The sequence below is a fragment of the Oncorhynchus nerka genome, linkage group LG21 (assembly GCF_034236695.1).
Source record: "Oncorhynchus nerka isolate Pitt River linkage group LG21, Oner_Uvic_2.0, whole genome shotgun sequence".
In the NCBI taxonomy this organism is placed as follows: Eukaryota; Metazoa; Chordata; class Actinopteri; order Salmoniformes; family Salmonidae; genus Oncorhynchus; species Oncorhynchus nerka.
This window is the reverse complement of record NC_088416.1, coordinates 5649785-5676333: the sequence shown is the minus strand read 5'-3', so window position 1 is coordinate 5676333 and position 26549 is coordinate 5649785. Positions and strand designations below refer to the sequence as shown.

At 45.9% G+C, this 26549-nt stretch overlaps 1 protein-coding gene across 1 annotated transcript in view; it reads right to left on the bottom strand.

The window, feature by feature from the left end:
- Nucleotides 1–26549, bottom strand: part of LOC115103711 (ubiquitin carboxyl-terminal hydrolase 43-like) — a 131130-nt gene that overhangs the window by 53692 nt on the left and 50889 nt on the right. The window contains exons 3-5 of the mRNA XM_029624590.2: nucleotides 17517–17623; nucleotides 4227–4319; nucleotides 2747–2882 (exon numbers count right to left, since the gene is read on the bottom strand). Of these exons, the coding sequence (XP_029480450.2) occupies nucleotides 2747–2882; nucleotides 4227–4319; nucleotides 17517–17623 (336 nt within the window). The remainder of the gene's footprint in view (nucleotides 1–2746; nucleotides 2883–4226; nucleotides 4320–17516; nucleotides 17624–26549) is intronic.

Here is a 26549-nt window from a genome sequence, read left to right as displayed (position 1 = left end):
TTTCTCTCTCTGTCTAGCCCCCTCTCCCTTTCTCTCACTGTCTAGCCCCTCTCCATTTCTCCCTCTATCTAGCCCCTCTCCCTTTCTCTCTCTGTCTAGCCCCTCTCCCTTTCTCTCTCTGTCTAGCCCCTCTCCCTTTCTCTCTCTATCTAGCCCCTCTTCCTTTCTCTCTTTCTCCGTCTATCCCCTCTCCCTTTCTCTCTCTGTCTAGCCCCTCTCCCTTTCTCTGTCGGTCTAGCCCCTCTCCCTTTCTCTGTTGGTCTAGCCCCTCTCCCTTTCTCTGTCGGTCTAGCCCCTCTCCCTTTCTCTGTCGGTCTAGTCCCTCTCCCTTTCTCTGTCCGTCTAGCCCCTCTCCCTTTCTCTGTCCGTCTAGCCCCTCTCCCTTTCTCTGTTGGTCTAGCCCCTCTCCCTTTCTCTCTCTGTCTAGCCCCTCTCCCTTTCTCTGTCCGTCTAGCCCCTCTCCCTTTCTCTGTCCGTCTAGCCCCTCTCCCTTTCTCTGTTGGTCTAGCCCCTCTCCCTTTCTCTGTTGGTCTAGCCCCTCTCCCTTTCTCTGTCGGTCTAGCCCCTCTCCCTTTCTCTCTCTGTCTAGCCCCTCTCCCCCTTTCTCTCTCTGTCTAGCCCCTCTCCCTTTCTCTGTCTGTCTAGCCCCTCTCCCTTTCTCTCTCTGTCTAGCCCCTCTCCCTTTCTCTCTCCGTCTAGCCCCTCTCCTTTCTCTCTCTGTCTAGCCCCTCTCCCTTTCTCTGTCCGTCTAGCCCCTCTCCCTTTCTCTGTTGGTCTAGCCCCTCTCCCTTTCTCTGTTGGTCTAGCCCCTCTCCCTTTCTCTGTCGGTCTAGCCCCTCTCCCTTTCTCTCTCTGTCTAGCCCCTCTCCCTTTCTCTGTCCGTCTAGCCCCTCTCCCTTTCTCTGTCTGTCTAGCCCCTCTCCCTTTCTCTGTCTGTCTAGCCCCTCTCCCTTTCTCTCTCTGTCTAGCCCCTCTCCCTTTCTCTCACTGTCTAGCCCCTCTCCATTTCTCCCTCTATCTAGCCCCTCTCCCTTTCTCTCTCTGTCTAGCCCCTCTCCCTTTCTCTCTCTGTCTAGCCCCTCTCCCTTTCTCTCTCTATCTAGCCCCTCTCCCTTTCTCTCACCGTCTAGCCCCTCTCCCTTTCTCTCTCTGTCTAGCCCCTCTCCCTTTCTCTGTCCGTCTAGCCCCTCTCCCTTTCTCTGTTGGTCTAGCCCCTCTCCCTTTCTCTGTCGGTCTAGCCCCTCTCCCTTTCTCTGTTGGTCTAGTCCCTCTCCCTTTCTCTGTCCGTCTAGCCCCTCTCCCTTTCTCTGTCCGTCTAGCCCCTCTCCCTTTCTCTGTTGGTCTAGCCCCTCTCCCTTTCTCTCTCTGTCTAGCCCCTCTCCCTTTCTCTGTCCGTCTAGCCCCTCTCCCTTTCTCTGTTGGTCTAGCCCCTCTCCCTTTCTCTGTTGGTCTAGCCCCTCTCCCTTTCTCTGTTGGTCTAGCCCCTCTCCCTTTCTCTGTCGGTCTAGCCCCTCTCCCTTTCTCTCTATGTCTAGCCCCTCTCCCTTTCTCTCTCTGTCTAGCCCCTCTCCCTTTCTCTCTCTGTCTAGCCCCTCTCCCTTTCTCTCTCTATCTAGCCCCTCTCCCTTTCTCTCACCGTCTAGCCCCTCTCCCTTTCTCTCTCTGTCTAGCCCCTCTCCCTTTCTCTGTCCGTCTAGCCCCTCTCCCTTTCTCTGTTGGTCTAGCCCCTCTCCCTTTCTCTGTTGGTCTAGCCCCTCTCCCTTTCTCTGTCGGTCTAGCCCCTCTCCCTTTCTCTCTCTGTCTAGCCCCTCTCCCTTTCTCTGTCCGTCTAGCCCCTCTCCCTTTCTCTGTCCGTCTAGCCCCTCTCCCTTTCTCTGTCGGTCTAGCCCCTCTCCCTTTCTCTGTCGGTCTAGCCCCTCTCCCTTTCTCTCTCTGTCTAGCCCCTCTCCCTTTCTCTGTCCGTCTAGCCCCTCTCCCTTTCTCTGTCCGTCTAGCCCCTCTCCCTTTCTCTGTCGGTCTAGCCCCCTCTCTTTCTCTGTTGGTCTAGCCCCTCTCCCTTTCTCTGTCTGTCTAGCCCCTCTCCCTTTCTCTGTCTGTCTAGCCCCTCTCCCTTTCTCTTTCCGTCTAGCCCCTCTCCCTTTCTCTGTCCTGTCTAGCCCCTCTCCCTTTCTCTGTTGGTCTAGCCCCTCTCTTTCTCTGTCTGTCTAGCCCCTCTCCCTTTCTCTGTCCGTCTAGCCCCTCTCCCTTTCTCTGTCCGTCTAGCCCCTCTCCCTTTCTCTGTCCGTCTAGCCCCTCTCCCTTTCTCTGTCCGTCTAGCCCCTCTCCCTTTCTCTGTTGGTCTAGCCCCTCTCCCTTTCTCTGTTGGTCTAGCCCCTCTCCCTTTCTCTCTCTGTCTAGCCCCTCTCCCTTTCTCTGTCCGTCTAGCCCCTCTCCCTTTCTCTGTCCGTCTAGCCCCTCTCCCTTTCTCTGTTGGTCTAGCCCCCTCTCTTTCTCTGCCTCATTTTCATTTTTCTGTCGGTCAGAGCAGCAGGGCTTTCCATGATGATCCTGTTACAACGGGTAAAAAGCCTCTGTCTGGGAGGTATGGTAATTAACGGACAGAGATACTCACCACGAGAATGTTACAGTGAGTGACTGGAATAATGAATTTACACCCCATAGACATAGGATAGAGCAGGATAGGGCCTTTAAGATTTAGTAGGCTAACAAGTCTGGCCCACTGACCATGTGTGTGTGTGACCCTTACCTGGTCTGGCGTGGTCTTGCCCTCCTCAGCAACCATGGCACGCAGGCAGGAGATGGAGCCGATGAGAGGCACAGCCAGACCGACACGTAGATACCTCTGACCCTTAGTACCGAACACCAGGGTCACACGCATACACCTGGAGAGGGAGAAAGAGAATCTTGTTCCAGACAGTTCTTCACAAGCACACACACAAAGACAGACATTACACTTGCTGTGCTGGTCTCTTATCCCCTCCACAGTGTCTGTCTGGGCAGGCCTGACTGCAAGGCGATGCTAACGTGTTAGCATTAGCACCACAGGGAGCCTGTCCGTGTCTGCTGAGGCATGCCTATCTACAATCAACAGGAGCTAGCTAGTGCAGAAGATGTGGGCATGACAGGTGGAAGGATGAGCACTCAACGCTATTTGAGGGCACGGGTTTGAGGTACGACTCAGTTTTTTTATTTTACCTTTATTGAACTAGGCAAGTCAGTTAAGAACAAACTCTTATTTTCAATGACGGCCTAGGAACAGTGGGTTAACTACAGATTTGTACCTTGTCAGCTCGGGGGTTTGAACTTGCAACCTTCCGGTTACGAGTCCAACACTCTAACCACTAGGCTACCCTGCCGACCCAGTTGAGGGAAGAAGGGGTGGAGAGATAGAGAGATGGGGGGATGGATAGAGGAAAGTCTGGCAGAGAGACAGGAGCTCTGATGACGCCCCGGCTTCCTGCTTTCCCATCATGCATTATTCAGGAAGTGTCGTCGTCGTCGCTAACAGAGTGCTCAAAGAGCAGAGACACGGGGAGGATGTGAGCGCTGGTTTGTTGATGTTGTTAGACATGCTGAGATGAGACGAGACTGGATGAGAGGCGGAGATGCGGTGTACAAAGTAAGAGCCGGTGATGTTAGTTAACCCCCTGCTGATGTAAGAAGACACGACCATTATTGAGATCTCACTGAGATTTCAGTTGGAGACAGCGGGGCGTTAAGGGGAATATGCCATCGGTAAGTGAGGACAATGACATGAGAGAATTACATCCCCCCCCAAGGGGGGGGGGGGGCACAACGGAGTCCCAAAATCACTAACTGTGTGGGTCTGACTTGAACTGATGAGGATTCATGAAGTCAGTCTCTTGGTTTTAAGGTCATATACTGGATATGCAAGAGCTATACAAGAGTTATACCTTAATACAAATGCGGTAAGTTGCATCGGATAAGAGTGTCTACTACCAAACTAGCATGTTAATAGCATCAGTATATACCGGCCCTGTGGATAGACTGTCTGTGAGATAGAGAGGGACAATGCGATATATACTCTGTCCCAGCAAGCTGTTGTGTATCTATCAGAAACGCCCACCCTGCTTAGCACTAGATCATATTCCACTGTGTCTTGTCACAAAAAGGGAGAACTGGTAACATGAAAAGTGTACATGTCACACACATACACACACACACTCACTCACACGTGCAGTGGCTTTATGACTGGTGTGGCTTACCTGGTTTGCCGTAGGGGAATGGGCAGTGAGATGCAGAGGAAGGGGTCAAAGGTGTTGCTCTGTTTAAGGCAATGTGGACATGTCAGGGAGGACCTACAGACACAACAGAGAGAGGGAGAGAGGGGGTTGGGTTAAAGGGATATTTCACCCCAATTACTAAATGACATATTGGTTTCCTTACCCTGTAAGCAGTCTATGGACAAGGTAAGACAGCAATCCACGCTTTAGTTTTGTTTACCAAGACACTGTATCAAATGCTACCTTTTAAGCATTTGTTTGTGGCACAAATCCAATGCAAGTCAATGCTAACTATATTAGCATTTTTGCGCCTCATGTCCAAATCATCTATGTCACACAACACATTTTTTGATACGTTAGGATGAGTAAGCCAGATCCAATCGAGGGGGCAACCTGGTCAAATCCATTTTCCAACCAGCTCCTCTCACGTGAGGTGGGATGGTGTGGTACATAGACACATGATCTCGGGCACCGTGTGTGTGTGTGTGTGTGTGTGTATGTGTTTAGGTTGAGTGGAGAAGTAGAGATCTAACCTCACCTGGCAGGGCTTCTCTATATGTGTAACGTTATGCATGGCGTATTACAGAGTAGGTGGGCAGAACAGAGAAAGTACATTTAGCTCCACGAGAGACAACACTACACCTGGAGCCTCACATCCCCAGTTAGGAAACACACCGGAATAGACTGAAATATTCACAAGAAAGGAGAGAAATAATGTGGTTTTATTTGAATATTTCAGCAGGTGTTCAAAAACCATGATGGGAAGAGAGGAATGTGGGAACGAAAAAAGCTAAGTCAGAAAAAGAGTCACACAGCAGAAATGAAGTAGATGTAGGGAGGTTAACCGCTACATCGCTTAGCCACCTTAAATACATTTGACCGGTAATGCTTAGGTTCATTTTCATACTTTTGTAGGATTAAATTGGCACGCTTGTATTTCGTTTAGTCGTCATGCATCTTATTCGTCACACGTGCACAGCATGCAGAGCCTAGTTTGAGGAGAGGAATAGCCTACTTACTGCAGTGAAAACTGCTTTCGGAAGCCCAATCATTGAGCAACAAATAACAATTCTAAATGCAATCGCTTGTTAAAAAAATTGGTGTCCATGATTAAAAAGGAGTTCTTTTTATTTCTCAATATCAACTCGTAAAGCGCACCTCCCATTCGCCATTCGGATGCATACGCTGTAGCCTGCCTACCGTCGACTATCAGCGCGTCACCCACCATTTTACAATGTGAGCTTGAGGCAGTATAATTGTTTGAAACTTGAACGTTTACGTCACTTCAAATAATGAGGCATGCGTTACCTTGCTTCAAAGTAGCCTAGCCAAAATACCTCCATAGAAACGTGGAGGCAATTATTTTATAAAGACTTCCTCATGCCATTAACCAGCATTTCTCTCCTGTTCTATTGGTTTTCATATCAACTTTCTTTCATTGTCCAGCAGCCAAAGGCACAATCTTAATCACATTAGCAACCCATCATAGTAGTTGCTATTAGATTCCCCCTCTTTCTAAGTTTCTAATTGAGATGTCATCTCTGTCAAATGGAACTGCTCCATTAGCTGCACAGTTTAGAACTGGGTTTTCCACCAATTGCATTTTGGGTAAATGTTTGAAAAGGAAGTTTTATTAGCTGCTTCATTACAGGAGTTGCATGTTAAATAATAGGCTACAGCCTTTTGACTGTAAGACGATAGGCTTGCTTTGTTCCATGATGAAGATGAATGAAAAATGTCTGGTCCTTGTATGCATGCATATTATTAGAGGAAGAGGTGAAACGAGAGGTTTCACTCTCGCCCAAATAAGTCCAATGCGTTTCTATTAGGGATGCACTGACATGACATTTTTGGCCGATACCGATATCCAATATTTTCCTTGCCAAAAGAAAAACGATCCCGGTAACCGATATTTACATTTATTGCGGCCTTTTCAGCATTCTAGTTCAGTTAAATAGTTGAAACACACCCACACACACACACACTGACCAAAAAGTGATTTTGTTGGCATTTACGTATGTCCCCATTACCAGTAAAACATAATCAATACCAATTTATTTCAGTTAGGCCTACCTGCGGTGCCGTTTCGTTGTTCATTTGTTCAGTCTTAACCAGGATTTCATCATACATGTCAAGAAGTGACGTTTCAGCTGTCTGTCTGTCAGCGACCTCTCTTCTAATGCGCACTGCCACTGTGTCCGTTTCCGTCTTGTCCAGCTGTGTCTGTAACATTTCACATAAACCCTGTTTCTTGTCTGCATCGAAGTAGCGGTCCTTGTACCTAGCATAGAGCATGGTGGTGACACAGAGAGAAAACCACGGAATCTCTTGTTCACAGCCTCTTGTAGAGTACCTTTACAAGTTTTAACCCGACGGTCTGGGTCGGTGGTTTTGTTGAGCAGCGTTTCAATGCCATGACAGAGGGTATCACGTCTTCTGCAGACACAGTTGTTGAGCTTATTTCTCCAGTCAGTTGTTCAAATGGCGCTAAGAGTGTTCGTGTTTCCAAGTTTCAAACATGTTCTCAAATGCAATTGAAATGGCAACAGCGGTATGAGAACCAGCACATTCTTGAGCATGCGGCTTTCCTCAGTAGCGAAGCTAATAGCAGTGACGCCCATAGCGAGTAGCTCATGGATGTGAGTTTCAACAATACCGTGTAACTACGGTAGGGAAACATCTGAAAAATAGCACCTACTTGATAGTGTGTACCGGTGCTCGACCAGTCGGCGAAATCCAACTTCATCCACGATAGAGAACAGTTGATTGCCAAGGGCAATGAATTACATTATCTTGGCTTGAATGGATTTTGCCTTTGAGGTGTCTCGCTGAATTTTCATACTCTTTCAAATGGCTACACGACTTGTTGACTGCTCGATCCACACAGCAGACATTGTGGGCTAGGTTAGGAATGCTGTGTAGAGCTATATTTTTTGTGGCGTCATTACATCATCTACCTACGTTATATAGGTATGCACGTCAGCTTAGACATCGGTTTTGCACATTGGCGATAAACTAGACATCGGGTCGACGCCGATGAGAGAGCCACAGAGGTGATCAGCCCTACAGGGGGATCAGCAGGAGATGAGCCTGGGGGTTAAGCACAGAAACATGGAGGACAGCCAAGAGGACTGTGTCAGCAGCATCCCCAGGGGGAGGGGGTGAGAGGGGGAGAAGGGAAAGGCGGATGTAGAGAGAAAGATGGAGGCAGAGGAGAGAAGGAAGGATGCTGGGTGGTAGAGACGGAAGGATGATGGTTGTGGTAGAGATTGGTTGGAGAGAGAGAGGCAGCCATTAGCTTGTGTAGAACATATTGTGTGGAACATATTAGCTCCACCGTGCTGATACATCTTACTGCTCCTCTCTCTGCTTTCTCTGCTCTCTCTTTTCCTCCTGGTTGTTCTCAGCTGAAAGAGTCCAGGTTATCAGGTGTTCTGCTGAGTCACTCCAGGACAGTGATGCACTCAAGTATAGTCGGTACAGGTCTGAACAAGAGTTGTTACAACACAGGGCCTGTATCCACAAAGAGTCTCAGAGTAGGAGCGCTGATCTAGGACCTGTCCTTATAATCTTATTCCTTTTGATCTAAAAGGCTAAACTAATCCTAGATCAGCACTCCTACTCTGAGAGGTTTTGTAGATATTGTCCCAGATATAATAGAAATAGCATTACTATTTCAAAAGTATTATTTAGTTATTCTATTTCTATGAATCTAGTCAATCTATTTCTATGGATCTAGTCATTCTATTTCTATGGATCTATCACACATTCTGAGAGTTGGTTAAAATGATTCCTGTATTTACTCTGTTTGGGAAAGTGACAGTCACAGCATTAGTGGGGCTTACACGTTACAACATCACTTAGAATGCTCTCCATGGAGTCTGACGCGCACACGCGCGCACACACACACACACACACACACACACAGGCATTGCTTAAAACTCTGTATGTGGAGGCTGACAGCGTTTCCAGTCTGGGGTGTGTGTGTGTGTGTCTGTGAGGAGAGAGTCTGTCAGTGTGTGTGTGTGTCTGTGAAGAGAAAGTCTGTTAGTGTCTGTGAGGAGAGTGTAACGTAATCCGTCTTCCTCTGACGAGGAGTATGAAATATCGGACCAATGCGCAGCGTGGTAAGTGTCCATGTTCATATTTATTTAAACTCAGAACACTAAACAAAATAACAAAGATAATGAAACTAAACGAAACAGTTCTGTAAGGTGACATACACTAAACAGAAAATAATCACCCACAATTAAAATGGGGAAAACGGGCTACCTAAGTATGATTCTCAATCAGAGACAACGATCGACAGCTGCCTCTGAATGAGAACCATATCAGGCCAAACACAGAAGTACAACATAGAAAAAAGAATATAGACTACCCACCCCAACTCACGCCCTGACCAAACTAACACAAAGACAAAATAAAGGAACTAAGGTCAGAACGTGACAGAGAGTCTGTGTGTGTGTGTATCTGTGAGGAGTCTGTCAGTGTGTCTGTGGAGACAGAGTCTGTCAGTGTGTGTGTCTGTGAGGAGAGAGTGTGTCAGCGTGTGTGTCTGTGAGAAGAGTGTGTGTGTGTGTCAAACCTATCCTCTCACCACCATCCACTCTGCATTTGGCTGACTCTCACAGCACCAATCCCCTGGCCTCTAGCCCACAGCAACGAGTTAGCAGTCCTAGCGACCGACGGTCTACCAGAAACCATTATTCATCATTTATACAGATGAGGTTTTGAACAGCCTCTCTGCACTACCTAAATAAATAGTACGTGACCAGCATTACTAAACACGTAGCCTCATATCACCTTTCTTGAACGCAGCATCTATATCGCTCAAGACCACTGAATTACGAGATAATAACCCAAACGGCATGACTGAACTTGCAAGCCTCACCCTATTGGAATGCAGCTCTCGTGTCATAGGCCTACATATAGCACACGCTACGCATCAACATACATGAGACAGAATTCAAACATCATGACACAGACATAGTGCTTTTAGAGAAGGTCTGACCAGTAAATCGGTCCAAGAGCTTTCTTGAACGCAGCTCTCGTAGCAAACAGCTCATACCGGGCATTACCCTGAACCCACATGAGACAGAATGAGACAGAATGAAGATACTGTATCAAACACACAACACAGACCTTCTTGGTGAATACATTTGAACCCACGGTGAATCAATCCCCTTTTCCTTTCAGTTTCCCTAGCTAAAAACCTCTCTCTGCTTGAATAATGTATTTCAATGGAGTCACAGTCGATTTTATCCAAAAATTGAGAGGACAAATGCGAGATATAACTTCCCCAGGGGTTGGAGTCAGCCGGGTCTCATAAATACCCATGTGAAAAGCCCATTTGAGATTCAATATCGCGCCATTGGTGATTTGCATTTTCCACAAAAGTGGCTAAAAGCGAAGTGGTAGAGAAACATGGATGTCATAAGGTGAACGCACCAATTTGTAAGTCGCTCTGGATAAGAGCGTCTGCTAAATGACTTAAATGTAAATGTAAATGTAAACACATTGGTAATGGCTGGGGTGGCAAACGATGCCTGAACAGAAGTGCAAGGAGCCCAATCCCAGACACTGATAGATACAGGCCGGCACATAGGTCGTGATGCCATTCCAGCCCAGTGCCACTCCAGGACAAAGGCACAGGCTCGAGTATCCCCTCAGTCGTTCGACTAACCAATCAATCCACAGAGAAAAGTCTACAGTCTGCCCTGTAATAAGGCATAGCGTCTAAAGTAGAACACATGGCAAGTCCTTCCAGACTTTTACTCTACAGGTCAGCAGACAGTTCCTCCTCTGCTCCCTCCTTTCCTCTCTTCCTCATTTCCTCTCTACCTCATTTCCTCTCTACCTCGTTTCCTCTCTACCTCATTTCCTCTCTACCTCAATTCCTCTGACGAAACAGGGAGGGCTTCTGTAGCCAGAGCCAAATTCCCCTGTCAGTCTGTCTGGGTTGCTGGTGTTTGCGTTGGGTTGGATGAGTGCACTGAGGCTGATCTGCCTCTATCTGCTTCTCCATTAGAGACCTTTAAACAAAGGGCCCACGCCATGGGAAATTAACAGAGGGCTACGCCTCAAATGGGGGGTAGACAATTGTTTTCGGCTGCCTCTCTCTGAGGGGTGTGACGAGTTGGAAGATGAATTCTGGGAGCTAATGCAACGCGGGTTAGGAGACAAGCTGATTGGTCTGTTGAATGCTTCCTGTGCTGGGACATTGTGTTCAACTTCAAGAGATTGAGTGTGACATTTGTGATATTGGAGACAGCACTAAGCCAGAAAGGATGTTCATTTGTTTAAAAACTTTGAGTTGAACCCCCCCCCCTAAAATAGTTGTTGTGACCTTCATCTCACAGTGTTGATGAAGTTTAAGGTTGACCATCCTCATCATCCTGCTCTAGTATTTCCTCTGTTGATGATGAGTACTATCTCAGAGAGTGGCCTTTACAGTCCCAGTGTGTTCATGTCAGAGAGCTCATGAATATGCGTCCGGTTACTGCCTCTATCCACTCAGAGAAGGGTATCTGCATCCGTGCCTGTGTGTGCATATCCTGCTTGCATACTGAGAGGGGCGACGCGCTCTGGTCCCCATCTGCAGTGTGGAGATATGAGGCTAGACGAGGCTCTAAACGTCCCTCTGTCTCTCTGGTCTCGATCCAGGCCGTTGACAGCCTCCTCCTCCACGTCACCAGAGCATTGGGGACCCGGACACCAGTTGGTGAACTCATTCTCTAAACAAACAACGGCGCTGGGCTATCATCTCTGGCAAGCTCCAACTGCAACCACTTACTCTGTAGGCTCCTACAGTACAGATCCAACTCCATAAAAATCAAAGGTACATTGTGAGTGGGGCACGCACATCTGAGAACTCTCAGCTCCTCGCTCAGCTTAAGTACGCAATTTCTCTTTTTATTACCTCAGTTGTTACTGGGGTTTCAACAAGGAGGAGGGAAAACATATTGGCAGTCCTCACAATTACTCCACCGTCCTCAACCACTAGAGTCAATCACATCATGAAAGAGTGTAAATAGTTTCACAGAGAGTAATAAAGCGCATCAACTCTGACAGTACTGGGTCAATACAATTGTATTGGTGTTTGCTTGGCAGAGAGGGGCCCTGAAGGGTAAGTAAACAGAGTAAACTGAACTACTGTATTAGTGGGGTAATTGGCAGACCTGTGTATGTGCGAACAGTGTGTGTGTGTGTGTGTGTGTGTGTGTGCGTGCGAGAGAGAGAGAGAGAGAGAGAAAGTGTTAGTTGATGATAGTTAGAAGGTGTCGGGTCAGAAAGAGGAAGCAGGGCTTGGCAGAGTCTCTATGCTCTGTACGTTCACAAAAAAACACCAGTGGAGAGATCAAAGCAGCCCTCCACTTCAACAACTCTCTAACCCCCACTTCAAAGCATCCAGCCTGGGATGGGATCAGCTCAGAGACGCCCCAGGTAAGGTCATGGTGGAAGGGGGGAAGATGGCAGCCCAGGAGGCCTCCCCAATGAAGAAGGGGTGTAAGTGGGTCATCATGGTAATAAAATCAAAGGAGAGGTTGAATGAGGAGTGACTGTGAACTCTGGATAATCTGCTTTAAAAGGTTTGGCTACAGAAATCTGCACCACCATCTTGGGCAGCTGTGTTGAACTGAAGACACAGGGGAGAGTACGAATAGAAAGACAATATCTATTTCCTCAGTCCTTTGGGTGCCTCCCAAATGGCATGCTATTCCCTTTATAGTGCACAACGTTTAACCAGGGCCCATTGAAGTTGTGTAGCCTACTTTAAAAGCAATAGGGTGCCATTTGGGATGCTACCGTTGACACTAAGAAAACCAACGTTCCAAACTCAGCATGACAGACTGAGGGTGTAGACCAAGACTCATTTGAGGCTGAAAAGTGACTGTCGCTTGTCTCTCTCGTCTCTGCAGCCTAACCCACCAGACAGCCTCCACTCTAATCGCAAACATTTATTCAGATCAGAATGCCCCTGAGGAGTATCACAGATATAAAAAGACTGGCAGAGAGAGAGAGAGAGAGAGAGAGAGAGAGAGAGAGAGAGAGAGACTGAGAAAGGATGATTGATTCAGAAAGAGAATGAAAGAAAGACAATGAGACTGACAGATTCAGAGAGATAAATCCCTTAAATTGACATTTAATTGAGAGAGAGCGAAACAAACTAAGAGTGTATATTATTTTGTTTAGTCTTGCTATTAGAAATGAGCGCCATGGCAACCGCAATTATAGAAGGACAATAACATAAGGAGAAAGTGTGGAGGACGAGTCACAGAACCCAAACTCATCAGTGCCAATGGGTGTTTCTCGATATGTGTACTACTGTGCTCCACACTCTCATGCTCCAATGACGTTCTCTTGACTACATTCTTGTGAGGACGAGTGTGGAGAATGCATAAAACATTACATTTGAGAAGCACTTCCCCTACTCTTTGATCTCACACTGCAGGACAATGGCAACGATAGACAAAACAAGATATACACAAAGCAAAAGTTTTATTTCATAATTATCAGCTAGATGTTTGAATCGTAATAATCTAACTTGCCAGCTAGTTAAACAGGCATAAATGACGTAAAACGAATGTTAAACAAGGTAGAGTTGAAGTCGGAAGTTTACATACATACACCTTAGCCAAATACATTTAAACTCAGTTTTTCACAATTCCTGACATTTAATCAGAGTATAAATTCCCTGTTTTAGGTCAGTTAGGATCACCACTTTATTTTAAGAATGTGAAATGTCAGAACAATACCAGAGAAATGTATTTATTTCAGCATTTATTTCTTTCATGACATTCCCAGTGGGTCAGAAGTTTACATACACCCAATTAGTATTTGGTACTCTTGCACGTTTTTATAGTGTTCAGCTTCGCTGGCGATGAGAGAGAACGCAAACAGCCAGATCTTACCTCGTGACTGTCATTACGTGTGTGTGTTTGCGTTCCCATGTAATTCACTTTCCTCTCAGCATTGCTGACCTTGGCTTGGAGGGAGGTCGATGAGAGTTGGGTAAAAGGGAGAGCAGTAGGTAGGTAAACACATTAAAGTGAATATACTTAAATCTGGGTTGAATCAAAACAAGTCGGTCCGGCTGCCCACTAGGGCTGTAAAGGTTCATCAAATCCATGGTTCGGTGGTACGTATTGCGGTTTTGGGGTTACGGTTCGGTTCAGATTCAGTACAGCGGGAAAATGAGACACCAACCATAATGTAGTTCATTTTTGTTTACTTAAGAAATACAAAGTGTAGATATTCCAGATTCCATATACAGTTGAAGTCGGAAGTTTACATACACCTTAGCCAAATACATTTAAATTCAGTTTTTCACAATTCCTGACATTTAATCCGAGTATAAATTCCCTGTCTTAGGTCAGTTAGGATCACCACTTTATTTTAAGAATGTGAAATGCCAGAATAATACTAGAGAAATGTATTTATTTCAGCTTTTATTTTTTTCATCACATTCCCAGTGGGTCAGAAGTTTACATACACTCAATTAGTATTTGGTAGCATTGCCTTTAAATTGTTTAGCTTGGGTTAAACATTTCAGGTCGCCTTCCACAAGCTTCCCACAATAAGTTGGGTAAATTTTGGGCCATTCCTCCTGACATAGCTGGTGTAACTGAGTCAGGTTTGTAGGCCTCCTTGCTCACACACACTTTTTCAGTTCTGCCCACAAATTTTCTATAGGATTGAGGTCAGGGCTTTGTGATGTCCACTCCAATACCCTGACTTTGTTGTCCTTAAGCCATTTTGCCACAACTTTGGAAGTATGCTTGGGGTCATTGTCCATTTGGAAGACCCATTTGCGACCAAGCTTTAACTGATGTCTTGAGATGTTGCTTCAACATATTCACCTAATTTTCCTACCTCACGATGCCATCTATTTTGTGAAGTGCACCAGTCCCTCCTGCCTCAAAGCACCCCCACAACATGATGCTGCCACCCCCGTGCTTCACGGTTGGGATGGTGTTCTTCGGCTTGCAAGCCTCTCCCTTTTTCCTCTAAACATAACAATGGTCATTATGGCCAAACAGTTCTATTTTTGTTTCATCAGACCAGAGTACATTTCTCCAAAAAGTACGATCTTCTCCCCATGTGCAGTTGCAAACCGTAGTCTGGCTTTTTTTATGGCGGTTTTGGAGCAGTGGCATCTTCCTTGCTGAACGGCTTTCAGGTTATCTCGATATAAGACTTGTTTTACTGTGGATATAGATACTTTTGTACCTGTTTCTTTTGTACCAGCATCTTCACAAGGTCCTTTGCTATTTCTTTGTGGCTATCTGGCTAGCTAGCGAACAGTTGCAGCTAGCCAGTTAGCCCTATTAACTTATTATGGGCTTGTGTACCGTAGGCAGGTGAACATATTAAAATTTACACAGCATGTATTTATTAACATATCAACATAAAATATTCTAGTCAGGCAACATTTTACATGTGAATAAGCAGCATTTCACATTCGAGAAGTTCCCTCCGTGCTCCGCTTCGGCTACTTTGATTTGGACTCATACTCCGACCCTCCCGTGCTCCAATTTGGATACTCGGAGCACGGTAGTATGCATTTTGAAGAAAAAAAACATGGTCTCAGTCACACTACTACACTACCTGTCTTGTGTCTTTAGAAGTCTGGAAGTTAGAACACAGTCAATACTGCAACGTTGAGTTAGAATGTTGGAACGGAGCCCAATGTAACACAACAGTTTGAGTGCAGTGGATAGGATACATTACTTGTGTTGATCTGTATTCATACTCAAATGCACTTGCATGAACAGAAGCACAGTTATAGGCAGGCACAGTGCATTAACGTAACACATACAAAATCAACTTTAAAGATGGTCCCATGGAATGCCAGGCCAGGCAGGGGTGGGGAACAGCCAGGCAGGCTCTACCTCTCCCAGGCTCAACCTGCAAGGTCATCTGTAAACAAGCCCTTCAGCCATCTGCCCCCTCCATCTGTACCTCCCCCCCACCACCCTCCAGCCAAACCAGACAGCCGTTATCCTGCTACCTGGGTCTGTGTCCAAAACTCCAGAATTGCAATTACAGTGTAACCCTGCTACTCTCTAACATTTCAAGCTGTTGAGGTGGAGCCAGGCAGAAAATGACACGGTGCGTTGCGGGAGAAACAACAGAGTTTGGAGTAGTTCTGTAATCACTTTACAGTAGACTGCATAATGTGACAACAACATGTACTCAACACTGAGACGTATCCTTAGGGAGCAGACCATCGAAGTACTAATGACTGGTGCTTTAAGTGTTGTTTTGTAATCCCTGACTAAACACAACACACTACAGTCTACACTCTTTTTCTTTAGCTGTCCCCATTGGAGAACCCTTTGAATAACCCTTTTTTAGTTCCAGGTTGAACCTTGTTGAGTTCCATGTAGAACCATTTCCAGAGTGGGTTCTACATGGAACACAAATAAGTTCTACCTGGAACCAAAAAGGGTCCTCCTATGGGGACAGCCGAAATCCCCCTTTGGAACCCTTTTCTTCTAAGAGTGTACTACAACACCTTGGGCGTACAGATGTAGGATCTTAATTCGAGCTAGTTTACTACAGCGGGAAAATAACACTGCAGCAATGGGAAACATTCAACTAATTATGTGGATTATAATGAATGAAAATGTTTGTAGGGATGGATACATTGTTCGTTAAGGCAAATCAATTCTGAAATGTCAAAATTGAAACTACAAACTTTAGAAGCCGTTTGAAAACTAAAATGCACTAGAAGTTTACAACAAAAGTGGGATTAAATTAAGATCCTACATCTGTATATCCATCTACCTGAGGGGGAAGGATGGTGAGTCCAGACACTTCACAGCTGTCAGCCATAACTGTTTGTCTAAGTAGTGCACTATGAAGGGAATATGGTGCCATTTGAGACAAGAGACACAATTGTTGATGAGAGGAGCTATTGCATTAGCATTCTTTACTAAGCTGTTTAAGGATGCATTTGGAGTGTCTTGAAGGTTACGTCTCAGATTTCCCCTAGTGTCGCTACTCTTATCTGCTAATGAATTAACGGCTAATCTGATAATAGGACGTAAACACATCATAGCCAACAGCCAAGGGGGTTGGATGTTAAAGAAGACACTTTACTTTGAAGAGCAGGAGGGATCATCATCACATTCAAGGGAACACCCGGAATTCCGATATTCTGCCTCAACATTCCGATATTCCATTTTAGACACACATTTTTCCATAAGGGAGAATGGATTCGGAGAGCAATTTCCAATTAGCAGCCTGGAGAGATCAGTCTCCGCAGGGATACAGTGGGTTTAGATAAGTGTATAATCCATAATCCTGTGATGAGGGAGTGGGAATCATAATCTTGTGATTGACTGGGTGGTTAACCCCTGTGTCGGCATCAATACAGTCTAACTGTCTGGGGTTAACCCTATATTGATAGACTCACACTAATCTGCCAGCATGGTGTTAAATCCAATACTAAGCCCGATACAACTGGAGTCCTTTGTTATAGAGAGAAGAGCTGCCTGTTGCCTGCAATCGACTCCCAGCAGATTCTGTAAATTTACATTTACATTTACATTTAAGTCATTTAGCAGACGCTCTTATCCAGAGCGACTTCAGGTCTAATCTCATTCTCTATACAATATACAATGTGTCAAAGTCTAATCATCCGTTAAACTGCTCAGTCAATCCATGTGGTATACAGATCAGTCGTTGGTATCACAAATCAACAAGTGAAACGTTTCAACAGATTGATCTAAGAAGAGGTGGATGGGGAGGAAAGGAGCTGGAGAACATCATGACAAGGCTAGCAGAGGGTCACTGCATTTTTATTAGACTGCTGCTTCGTGTGTGTGTGTGTGTGTGTGTGTGTGTGCGTGCGTGCGTGCGTGCGTACACTGCAGACCAGGAGGAAGAGAGCCAAACAAGATACAGACTAATCCCAGAAAGTGTTCACAGCTAGCTCAACGTGACCTACTTTAGCAGGCTAGCGGTTCTTAACCACAGGAGGGAAAGTGCATGCTCACCTGTTCTGAATACCTATACTATATATAACGGCATGCTATAGATTCTGGGGAGAGAAAACTAACTATGCACACAGACATTACAAAAGCATTGGGATGAGTTTAGGTGTTTGGGTACTCCATGAAGCCTCATGGCGTGAGAAATCGCTATTGAATTGCTGCATAACTTAAGTATGCGTTATTACTTGACCTGTACTAATTGAATGTGACTCTCACCTCTTATCGTCTGTGACTACTAAAGCACCTGTATGATATTGTCTATGACTCGTACCTGTACTGTGCCTGAAAGTGGTCCTGGACGAAGCTGTGCCGCGTCCCAGGCTGTTGTGCTGCTGCTGGGCCGGAGACAGGGCTCTCCTCCCCTCCACCCAGCGGGCCCTGGAACAGAGTGAGAGAGAAATCGTGAATGTGTGAATGACCTGTATGTATAGGTGTGTGTGTGTGTGGGTGAAAACGTCAACACTGAGGCTAGAGCTGGACACCAGCAGGGTAACAAGGTGTTTCAGAGCAGATGTAAACAGGAGCACTACAATAGGACAGGTGCTAAATGAGGTGCTAATGCACGTTAACACACTCTTGTACGTTTTATAGTGTTCAGCTTCGCTGGCGATGAGAGAGAACGCAAACAGCCAGATCTTACCTCGTGACTGTCATTACGTGTGTGTGTTTGCGTTCCCATGTAATTCACTTTCCTCTCAGCATTGCTGACCTTGGCTTGGAGGGAGGTCGATGAGAGTTGGGTAAAAGGGAGAGCAGTAGGTAGGTAAACACATTAAAGTGAATATAATAAATCTGGGTTGAATCAAAACAAGTCGGCCCGGCTGCCCACTAGGGCTGTAAAGGTTCACCAAATCCACGGTTCGGTGGTACCTATTGCGGTTTTGGGGTTACGGTTCGGTTCAGTTTCAGTACAGCGGGAAAATGAGACACCAACCATAATGTAGTTCATTTTTGTTTACTTAAGAAATACAAAGTGTAGATATTCCAGATTCCATATACAGTTGAAGTTGGAAGTTTACATACACCTTAGCCAAATACATTTAAACTCAGTTTTTCACAATTCCTGACATTTAATCCTAGTAAAAAGTCCCTGTCTTAGGTCAGTTAGGATCATCACTTTATTTTAAGAATGTGAAATGTCAATAATAGTAGAGAAATTGATTTATTTCAGCTTTTATTTCTTTCATCACATTCCCAGTGGGTCAGAAGCTTACATACACTCAATTAGTATTTGGTAGCATTGTGTGATAGCGTGCGTCTAGGTGAGAGGTGTAGGAGTCAGGCGCAGGAGAGCAGGGATGTCTGAGAAGCGTGTTTTGATAAGAAAGTCCACCAACACAGGAATGGCACAATCAAAAGGTACAACGCCCTCGACCACAGAAAACCATTACAAACGTACGGAGGAACAAACAAAGTTCCGACACTCATGTACTTCAGAACCCGTGAAAACAAATAACGGTAATACTTAACCGAGCACCTCACAATCAACGACTAATCCCGCACAAACTTAGGCAGGCAACGGGTTACAATTATACACACAGAAATTAACGCAAATGAAACCAGGTGTGAAAAAGAACCAAAGACAAAACAAACAGAAAAGGAAAAAGGGATCGTGATGGCTAGTAGACCGGCGACGCCGACCGCCAAGCACCGCCCAAACAGGGAGAGGAGCCACCTTCGGTTAAGTCATGACACATTGCCTTTAAATTGTTATGCATTAGGTGGCGCTATTAACATTTTTGGATGAAAAACGTTCCCGTTTTAAACAAGATATTTTGTCACGAAAAGATGCTCGACTATGCATGTAATTGACAGCTTTGGAAAGAAAACACTCCAAAACATTCCAAAACTGCAAAGATATTGTCTGTGAGTGCCACAGAACTGATGTTACAGGCGAAACCCAGATAAAAACCCAACCAGAAGTGCAACATTTTTTAAAACCGCCTCATGCCAATGACTCCTTATATGGCTGTGAATGAGCTACGAATGAGCTTACGTTTTCCACGTATTCCCCAAGGTGTCTACAGCATTGTGACGTCTTTTTACGCATTTCCATTGAAGAATAGCCGTAAGGGACCATATATAGCAAGTGGTCACATGGTGTCTCCCGCAGAAAATCTTGCGTAAAATACTGAGGTAGCCATTTTTCCAATCGCTTCTTATGAGAAACCAATTGCCTCGACGGATATATTATCGAATATATATGTTAAAAACACCTTGAGGATGGATCCTAAACAACGTTTGCCGTGTTTCTGTTGATATTATGGAGTTAATTTTGAAAAAAGTTCGGCGTTGTATAAGTAGCATTTTCCGGGCGATTTCTCAGCCAAGCATGATGAACAAACGGAAGCTATTTCGCCTACAAAAATAATCTTTTTGGAAAAAAGGAACATTTGCTATCTAAATGGGAGTCTCCTGAGTGAAAGCATCCGAAGTTCTTCAAAGATAAATTATTTAATTTGGTTGCTTTTCTTATTTTCGTGAAAATGTTGCCTGCTGCCAGCAGAGCCTAGCATAGCATTATGCCATGATAAACTTACACAAATGCTTGTCTAGCGTTGGCTGTAACGCATATTTTGAAAATCTGAGATGACAGTGTTGTTAACAAAAGGCTAAGCTTGTGTTTGAATATATTTTTCATTTCATTTGCGATTTTCATGAATAGGAAAAGTTTCTAGGGGTATTTATGTCCGCTGCGTTATGCTAATTCGTTTGAGGCTATGATTACGATCCCGGATCCCGTTCTGCCCACAGATTTTCTATGGGATTGAGGTCAGGGCTTTGTGATGGCCACTCCAATACCTTGACTTTGTTGTCCTTAACCTGTTAGTACTCTAGGGGCAGTATTTCATTTTTGGATAAAAAGACGTGCCCGTTTTAAGCACAATATTTTGTCACGAAAAGATGCTCGAATATGCTTGGAATTGATAGTTTTGGAAAGAAGACAGTCTTACGTTTCCAGAACTGCAAAGATTTTCACTGTGAGTCCCTTAGAACAAATGCTTCGGGCAAAACCAAGATGTATGACCGACCAGGAAATGCACAGGATTTCTGAGGCTACGTTTTCCATGATCGCCTTATATGGCTGTGAATGCGACAGGAATGAACGGACTCTTTATCTTGTTTCCCCAAGGTCTCTGCAGCATTGTGACGTATTTGTAGGCATATCATTGGAAGATTGACCATAAGAGACTACAATTGCCAAGTGTCCCTCTTGGTGTCTGCGTGGCATTTGGTGCGCAAAACTCAGCTCCCAGTATTTTTCCATTCGAATCTCAGAACAAACCAGGCTACAAGGACGGTGCTTTCAATGGAGAGATATATGACAAACCACCTTCAGGATTGATTCAAACAACGTTTTCCATGTTTCAGTCGATATTATGGAGTTAATTCGGAAAAAAGTTCGACATGTAGGTGACTGAATTTTCGGTTAGTTTCGGTAGCCAAATGCATAGTAACAAAAGGGAACGATGTGTCCTACACAAGAATCTTTCAGGAAAAACTGGACATCTGCTATGTAACTGAGAGTCTCCTCATTGAAACATCTGAAGTTCTTCAAAGGTAAATTATTTTATTTGATTCCTTGGCTGGTTTTTGTGAATATGTTGCGTGCTAAATGCTAACGCTAAATGCTAAGCTAGCTATCACCACTCTTACACAAATTATTGATTTTCTCTGGTTCTAAAGCATATTTTGAAAATCTGAGACGACAGGATTGTTAAGAAAAGGATAAGCTTGATAGCAGGCATATTTATTTCATTTCATTTGCGATTTTTAGAAATCGCTAACGTTGCGTTATGGTAATGAGCTTGAGGCTGTAGTTACGCTACCGCATACGGGTTTGGGCGGACTATGAGGTTAAGCCATTTTGCCACAACTTTGGAAGTATCCTTGGGGTCATTGTCCATTTGGAAGACCCATTTGCGATCAAGCATTAACTTCCTGACTGATGTCTTGAGATGTTGCTTCAATATATCCACATAATTTCCCTCCTCATGATGCCATCTATTTTGTGAAGTTCACCAGTCCCTCCTGCAGCAAAGCACCCCCACAACATGATGCTGCCACCCCCGTGCTTCACGGTGTCAACAACGCAGCCACTGCCAGCTAGCCTACAAAGTCAACAACGCAGCCACTGCCAGCTAGCCTACTTCAGCAGTACTGTATCATTTTAATCATTTTAGTCAATAAGATTCTTGCTACGTAAGCTTAACTTTCTGAACATTCGAGACGTGTAGTCCACTTGTCATTCCAATCTCCTTTGCATTAGCGTAGCCTCTTCTGTAGCCTGTCAACTATGTGTCTGTCTATCCCTGTTCTCTCCTCTCTGCACAGACCATACAAACGCTCCACACCGCGTGGCCGCGGCCACCCTAATCTGGTGGTCCCAGCGCGCACGACCCACGTGGAGTTCCAGGTCTCCGGTAGCCTCTGGAACTGCCGATCTGCGGCCAACAAGGCAGAGTTCATCTCAGCCTATGCCTCCCTCCAGTCCCTCGACTTCTTGGCACTGACGGAAACATGGATCACCACAGATAACACTGCTACTCCTACTGCTCTCTCTTCGTCCGCCCACGTGTTCTCGCACACCCCGAGAGCTTCTGGTCAGCGGGGTGGTGGCACCGGGATCCTCATCTCTCCCAAGTGGTCATTCTCTCTTTCTCCCCTTACCCATCTGTCTATCGCCTCCTTTGAATTCCATGCTGTCACAGTTACCAGCCCTTTCAAGCTTAACATCCTTATCATTTATCGCCCTCCAGGTTCCCTCGGAGAGTTCAACAATGAGCTTGATGCCTTGATAAGCTCCTTTCCTGAGGACGGCTCACCTCTCACAGTTCTGGGCGACTTTAACCTCCCCACGTCTACCTTTGACTCATTCCTCTCTGCCTCCTTCTTTCCACTCCTCTCCTCTTTTGACCTCACCCTCTCACCTTCCCCCCTACTCACAAGGCAGGCAATACGCTCGACCTCATCTTTACTAGATGCTGTTCTTCCACTAACCTCATTGCAACTCCCCTCCAAGTCTCCGACCACTACCTTGTATCCTTTTCCCTCTCGCTCTCATCCAACACTTCCCACACTGCCCCTACTCGGATGGTATCGCGCCGTCCCAACCTTCGCTCTCTCTCCCCGCTACTCTCTCCTCTTCCATCCTATCATCTCTTCCCTCTGCTCAAACCTTCTCCAACCTACCTCCTGATTCTGCCTCCTCAACCCTCCTCTCCTCCCTTTCTGCATCCTTTGACTCTCTATGTTCCCTATCCTCCAGGCCGGCTCGGTCCTCCCCTCCCGCTCCGTGGCTCGACGACTCATTGCGAGCTCACAGAACAGGGCTCCGGGCAGCCGAGCGGAAATGGAGGAAAACTCGCCTCCCTGCAGACCTGGCATCCTTTCACTCCCTCCTCTCTACATTTTCCTCTTCTGTCTCTGCTGCTAAAGCCACTTTCTACCACTCTAAATTCCAAGCATCTGCCTCTAACCCTAGGAAGCTCTTTGCCACCTTCTCCTCCCTCCTGAATCCTCCTCCCCCTCCCCCCCTCCTCCCTCTCTGCAGATGACTTCGTCAACCATTTTGAAAAGAAGGTCGACGACATCCGATCCTCGTTTGCTAAGTCAAACGACACCGCTGGTTCTGCTCACACTGCCCTACCCTGTGCTCTGACCTCTTTCTCCCCTCTCTCTCCAGATGAAATCTCGCGTCTTGTGACGGCCGGCCGCCCAACAACCTGCCCGCTTGACCCTATCCCCTCCTCTCTTCTCCAGACCATTTCCGGAGACCTTCTCCCTTACCTCACCTCGCTCATCAACTCATCCCTGACCGCTGGCTACGTCCCTTCCGTCTTCAAGAGAGCGAGAGTTGCACCCCTTCTGAAAAAACCTACACTCGATCCCTCCGATGTCAACAACTACAGACCAGTATCCCTTCTTTCTTTTCTCTCAAAAACTCTTGAACGTGCCGTCCTTGGCCAGCTCTCCCGCTATCTCTCTCAGAATGACCTTCTTGATCCAAATCAGTCAGGTTTCAAGACTAGTCATTCAACTGAGACTGCTCTTCTCTGTATCACGGAGGCGCTCCGCACTGCTAAAGCTAACTCTCTCTCCTCTGCTCTCATCCTTCTAGACCTATCGGCTGCCTTCGATACTGTGAACCATCAGATCCTCCTCTCCACCCTCTCCGAGTTGGGCATCTCCGGCGCGCCCACGCTTGATTGCGTCCTACCTGACAGGTCGCTCCTACCAGGTGGCGTGGCGAGAATCTGTCTCCTCACCACGCGCTCTCACCACTGGCGTCCCCCAGGGCTCTGTTCTAGGCCCTCTCCTATTCTCGCTATACACCAAGTCACTTGGCTCTGTCATAACCTCACATGGTCTCTCCTATCATTGCTATGCAGACGACACACAATTAATCTTCTCCTTTCCCCTTCTGATGACCAGGTGGCGAATCGCATCTCTGCATGTCTGGCAGACATATCAGTGTGGATGACGGATCACCACCTCAAGCTGAACCTCGGCAAGACGGAGCTGCTCTTCCTCCCGGGAAGGACTGCCCGTTCCATGATCTCGCCATCACGGTTGACAACTCCATTGTGTCCTCCTCCCAGAGCGCTAAGAACCTTGGCGTGATCCTGGACAACACCCTGTCGTTCTCAACTAACATCAAGGCGGTGGCCCGTTCCTGTAGGTTCATGCTCTACAACATCCGCAGAGTACGACCCTGCCTCACACAGGAAGCGGCGCAGGTCCTAATCCAGGCACTTGTCATCTCCCGTCTGATTACTGCAACTCGCTGTTGGCTGGGCTCCCTGCCTGTGCCATTAAACGCCTACAACTCATCCAGAACGCCGCAGCCCGTCTGGTGTTCAACCTTCCCAAGTTCTCTCACGTCACCCCGCTCCTCCGCTCTCTCCACTGGCTTCCAGTTGAAGCTCGCATCCGCTACAAGACCATGGTGCTTGCCTACGGAGCTGTGAGGGGAACGGCACCTCAGTACCTCCAGGCTCTGATCAGGCCCTACACCCAAACAAGGGCATTGCGTTCATCCACCTCTGGCCTGCTCGCCTCCCTACCACTGAGGAAGTACAGTTCCCGCTCAGCCCAGTCAAAACTGTTCGCTGCTCTGGCCCCCAATGGTGGAACAAACTCCTCACGACGCCAGGACAGCGGAGTCAATCACCACCTTCCGGAGACACCTGAAACCCCACCTCTTTAAGGAATACCTAGGATAGGATAAAGTAATCCTTCTCACCCCCCTTAAAAGATTTAGATGCACTATTGTAAAGTGGCTGTTCCACTGGATGTCATAAGGTGAATGCACCAATTTGTAAGTCGCTCTGGATAAGAGCGTCTGCTAAATGACTTAAATGTAATGTAAATGTGTTTTTCGGCTTGCAAGCCTCCCCCTTTTACCCCCAAACACAATGATAGTCATTATGGACCAGAGGACATTTCTCCAAAAAGTACAATCTTTGTCCCTATGTGCAGTTTCAAACCATAGTCTGGCTTTTTTACGCGGTTTTGGCTGATTTCTTTTGATTTTCCATGATGTCAAGCAAATAAGCACTGAGTTTGAAGGTAGGCCTTGAAATACATCCACAGGAACACCTCTAATTGACTCAAATGATGTCAATTAGCCTATCAGATGCTTCTAAAGTCATGACATAATTTTCTGGAATTTTCCAAGCTGTTTAAAGGCACAGTCAACTTAGTGTATGTAAACTTCTGACCCACCGGAATTGTGATATAAGTGAAATAATCTGTCTGTAAACAATTGTTGGAAAAATTACTTGTGTCATGCATAAAGTAGATGTCCTAACCGACTTACCAAAACTATAGTTTGTTAACAATAAATGTGCGGAGTGGTTGAAACATTAGTTTTAATGACTCCAACCTAAGTATGTGTAAACTTCCGACTTCAACTATATATATTTTATCTATTCATTCGGTTTCACAGTGTGGACCAAACCAAGGTCCCTGTACTGAACCACAGACAGTGAGAGACTAACAGTTAGAGAAGAAAACTAAAGGAAAATGAAGGAGGTTTGAGTTATTGTAAGACGTGATACAGTAAATAGAGGTTTGCATGAGCCATTGAAGGAACGTCTAGAACCCTGACAAATCTCTCTCCAACAGTAGATATATCACAGCTAAAGACTGTGTTATTACCCAGATCGACAGGTAAATAAACATATGGATCATACAAGCATAAAGTATAGAGCAGGCCTGAACTGAACCCTCGAGTCACTTTTTGAGAGGGAACCAGGCTGTGGCACGGACGGACCTGAAATCCATACTGAAATCAGTCACAAACCGCTGGTGTATGAATTGACGGCTTTCACAGAGGGACAAAATGTCATTTGGCATAACGTGTCATCAACCTGCGGGACATATTTCCTTTTTACCACAGCCAGTCATCATCTTCTGGCTTTCTTACAAAATCATTCCCAGAAATCATAAGATCGATTATTTTCGCTCCCGGGGAACGAATGGGTCTTTGAAGCAATGTTTTCCACAAGCGCACACACATTGCCACCATATATATGATGGATAAGTGGAGCTACCAGGCACTTATGTGACTGAGTGGCATGACAGTAGTATGTCAGTCTAAATGACACAATAGGAAAAAAACGGATTATTAGGGGGGGGGGGGGGTCTTTCAACAGGCTGATTTGAAGAGATCTGCCTCTACTTTTTAGCCTGTAGTTTTGATAGTAGCGCTCATGAGCCAAAAGTGGTTCCTGAAAATCTGCTGTGTATGCTGCTTGATAGCTGTCACTCAAATGGAGAAGGGCTGAAGCTCATTGACTGGAACTCGAATTGCTATGGGGCTGGCCCATGTGTTAGAATGTGTAGGGGAAATGGCACTGCACAGTTGCTTTCAAATTATGGATTTTGTGGATAATTGAGGTACGAAAGTAATTCTGCTCATAGATTTTGCATGTATGAACTACACATTGACACATCCAGCCCAAAGTGGAAGGTTTAAAGAATACTTTCTTCGTGGCCAAAGTTCCGTTTACCTGACGGGGTGAGAGAAACTGCATTAACCCACAACTATAATTTATTAAAGTGCTTTGGTAGTTGGTGTTTTGAGCTCTGTTCAGTGGACAGCGAAATCAAACGAAGGAGAGAGTGAATCACATAATTACCTGAACAGTGCCTGCTTGATGTAATCAAAGAGCAGCACACTGATATATTTTCCACAAGAGCTTCTAGACTCAGGTGTGTTATATTTTGGAGTGCCTTTAAAAAGACATTAGTCATCATAACCATACTAATCACTTCCTGCTAAGCTGAAGGAGACAGA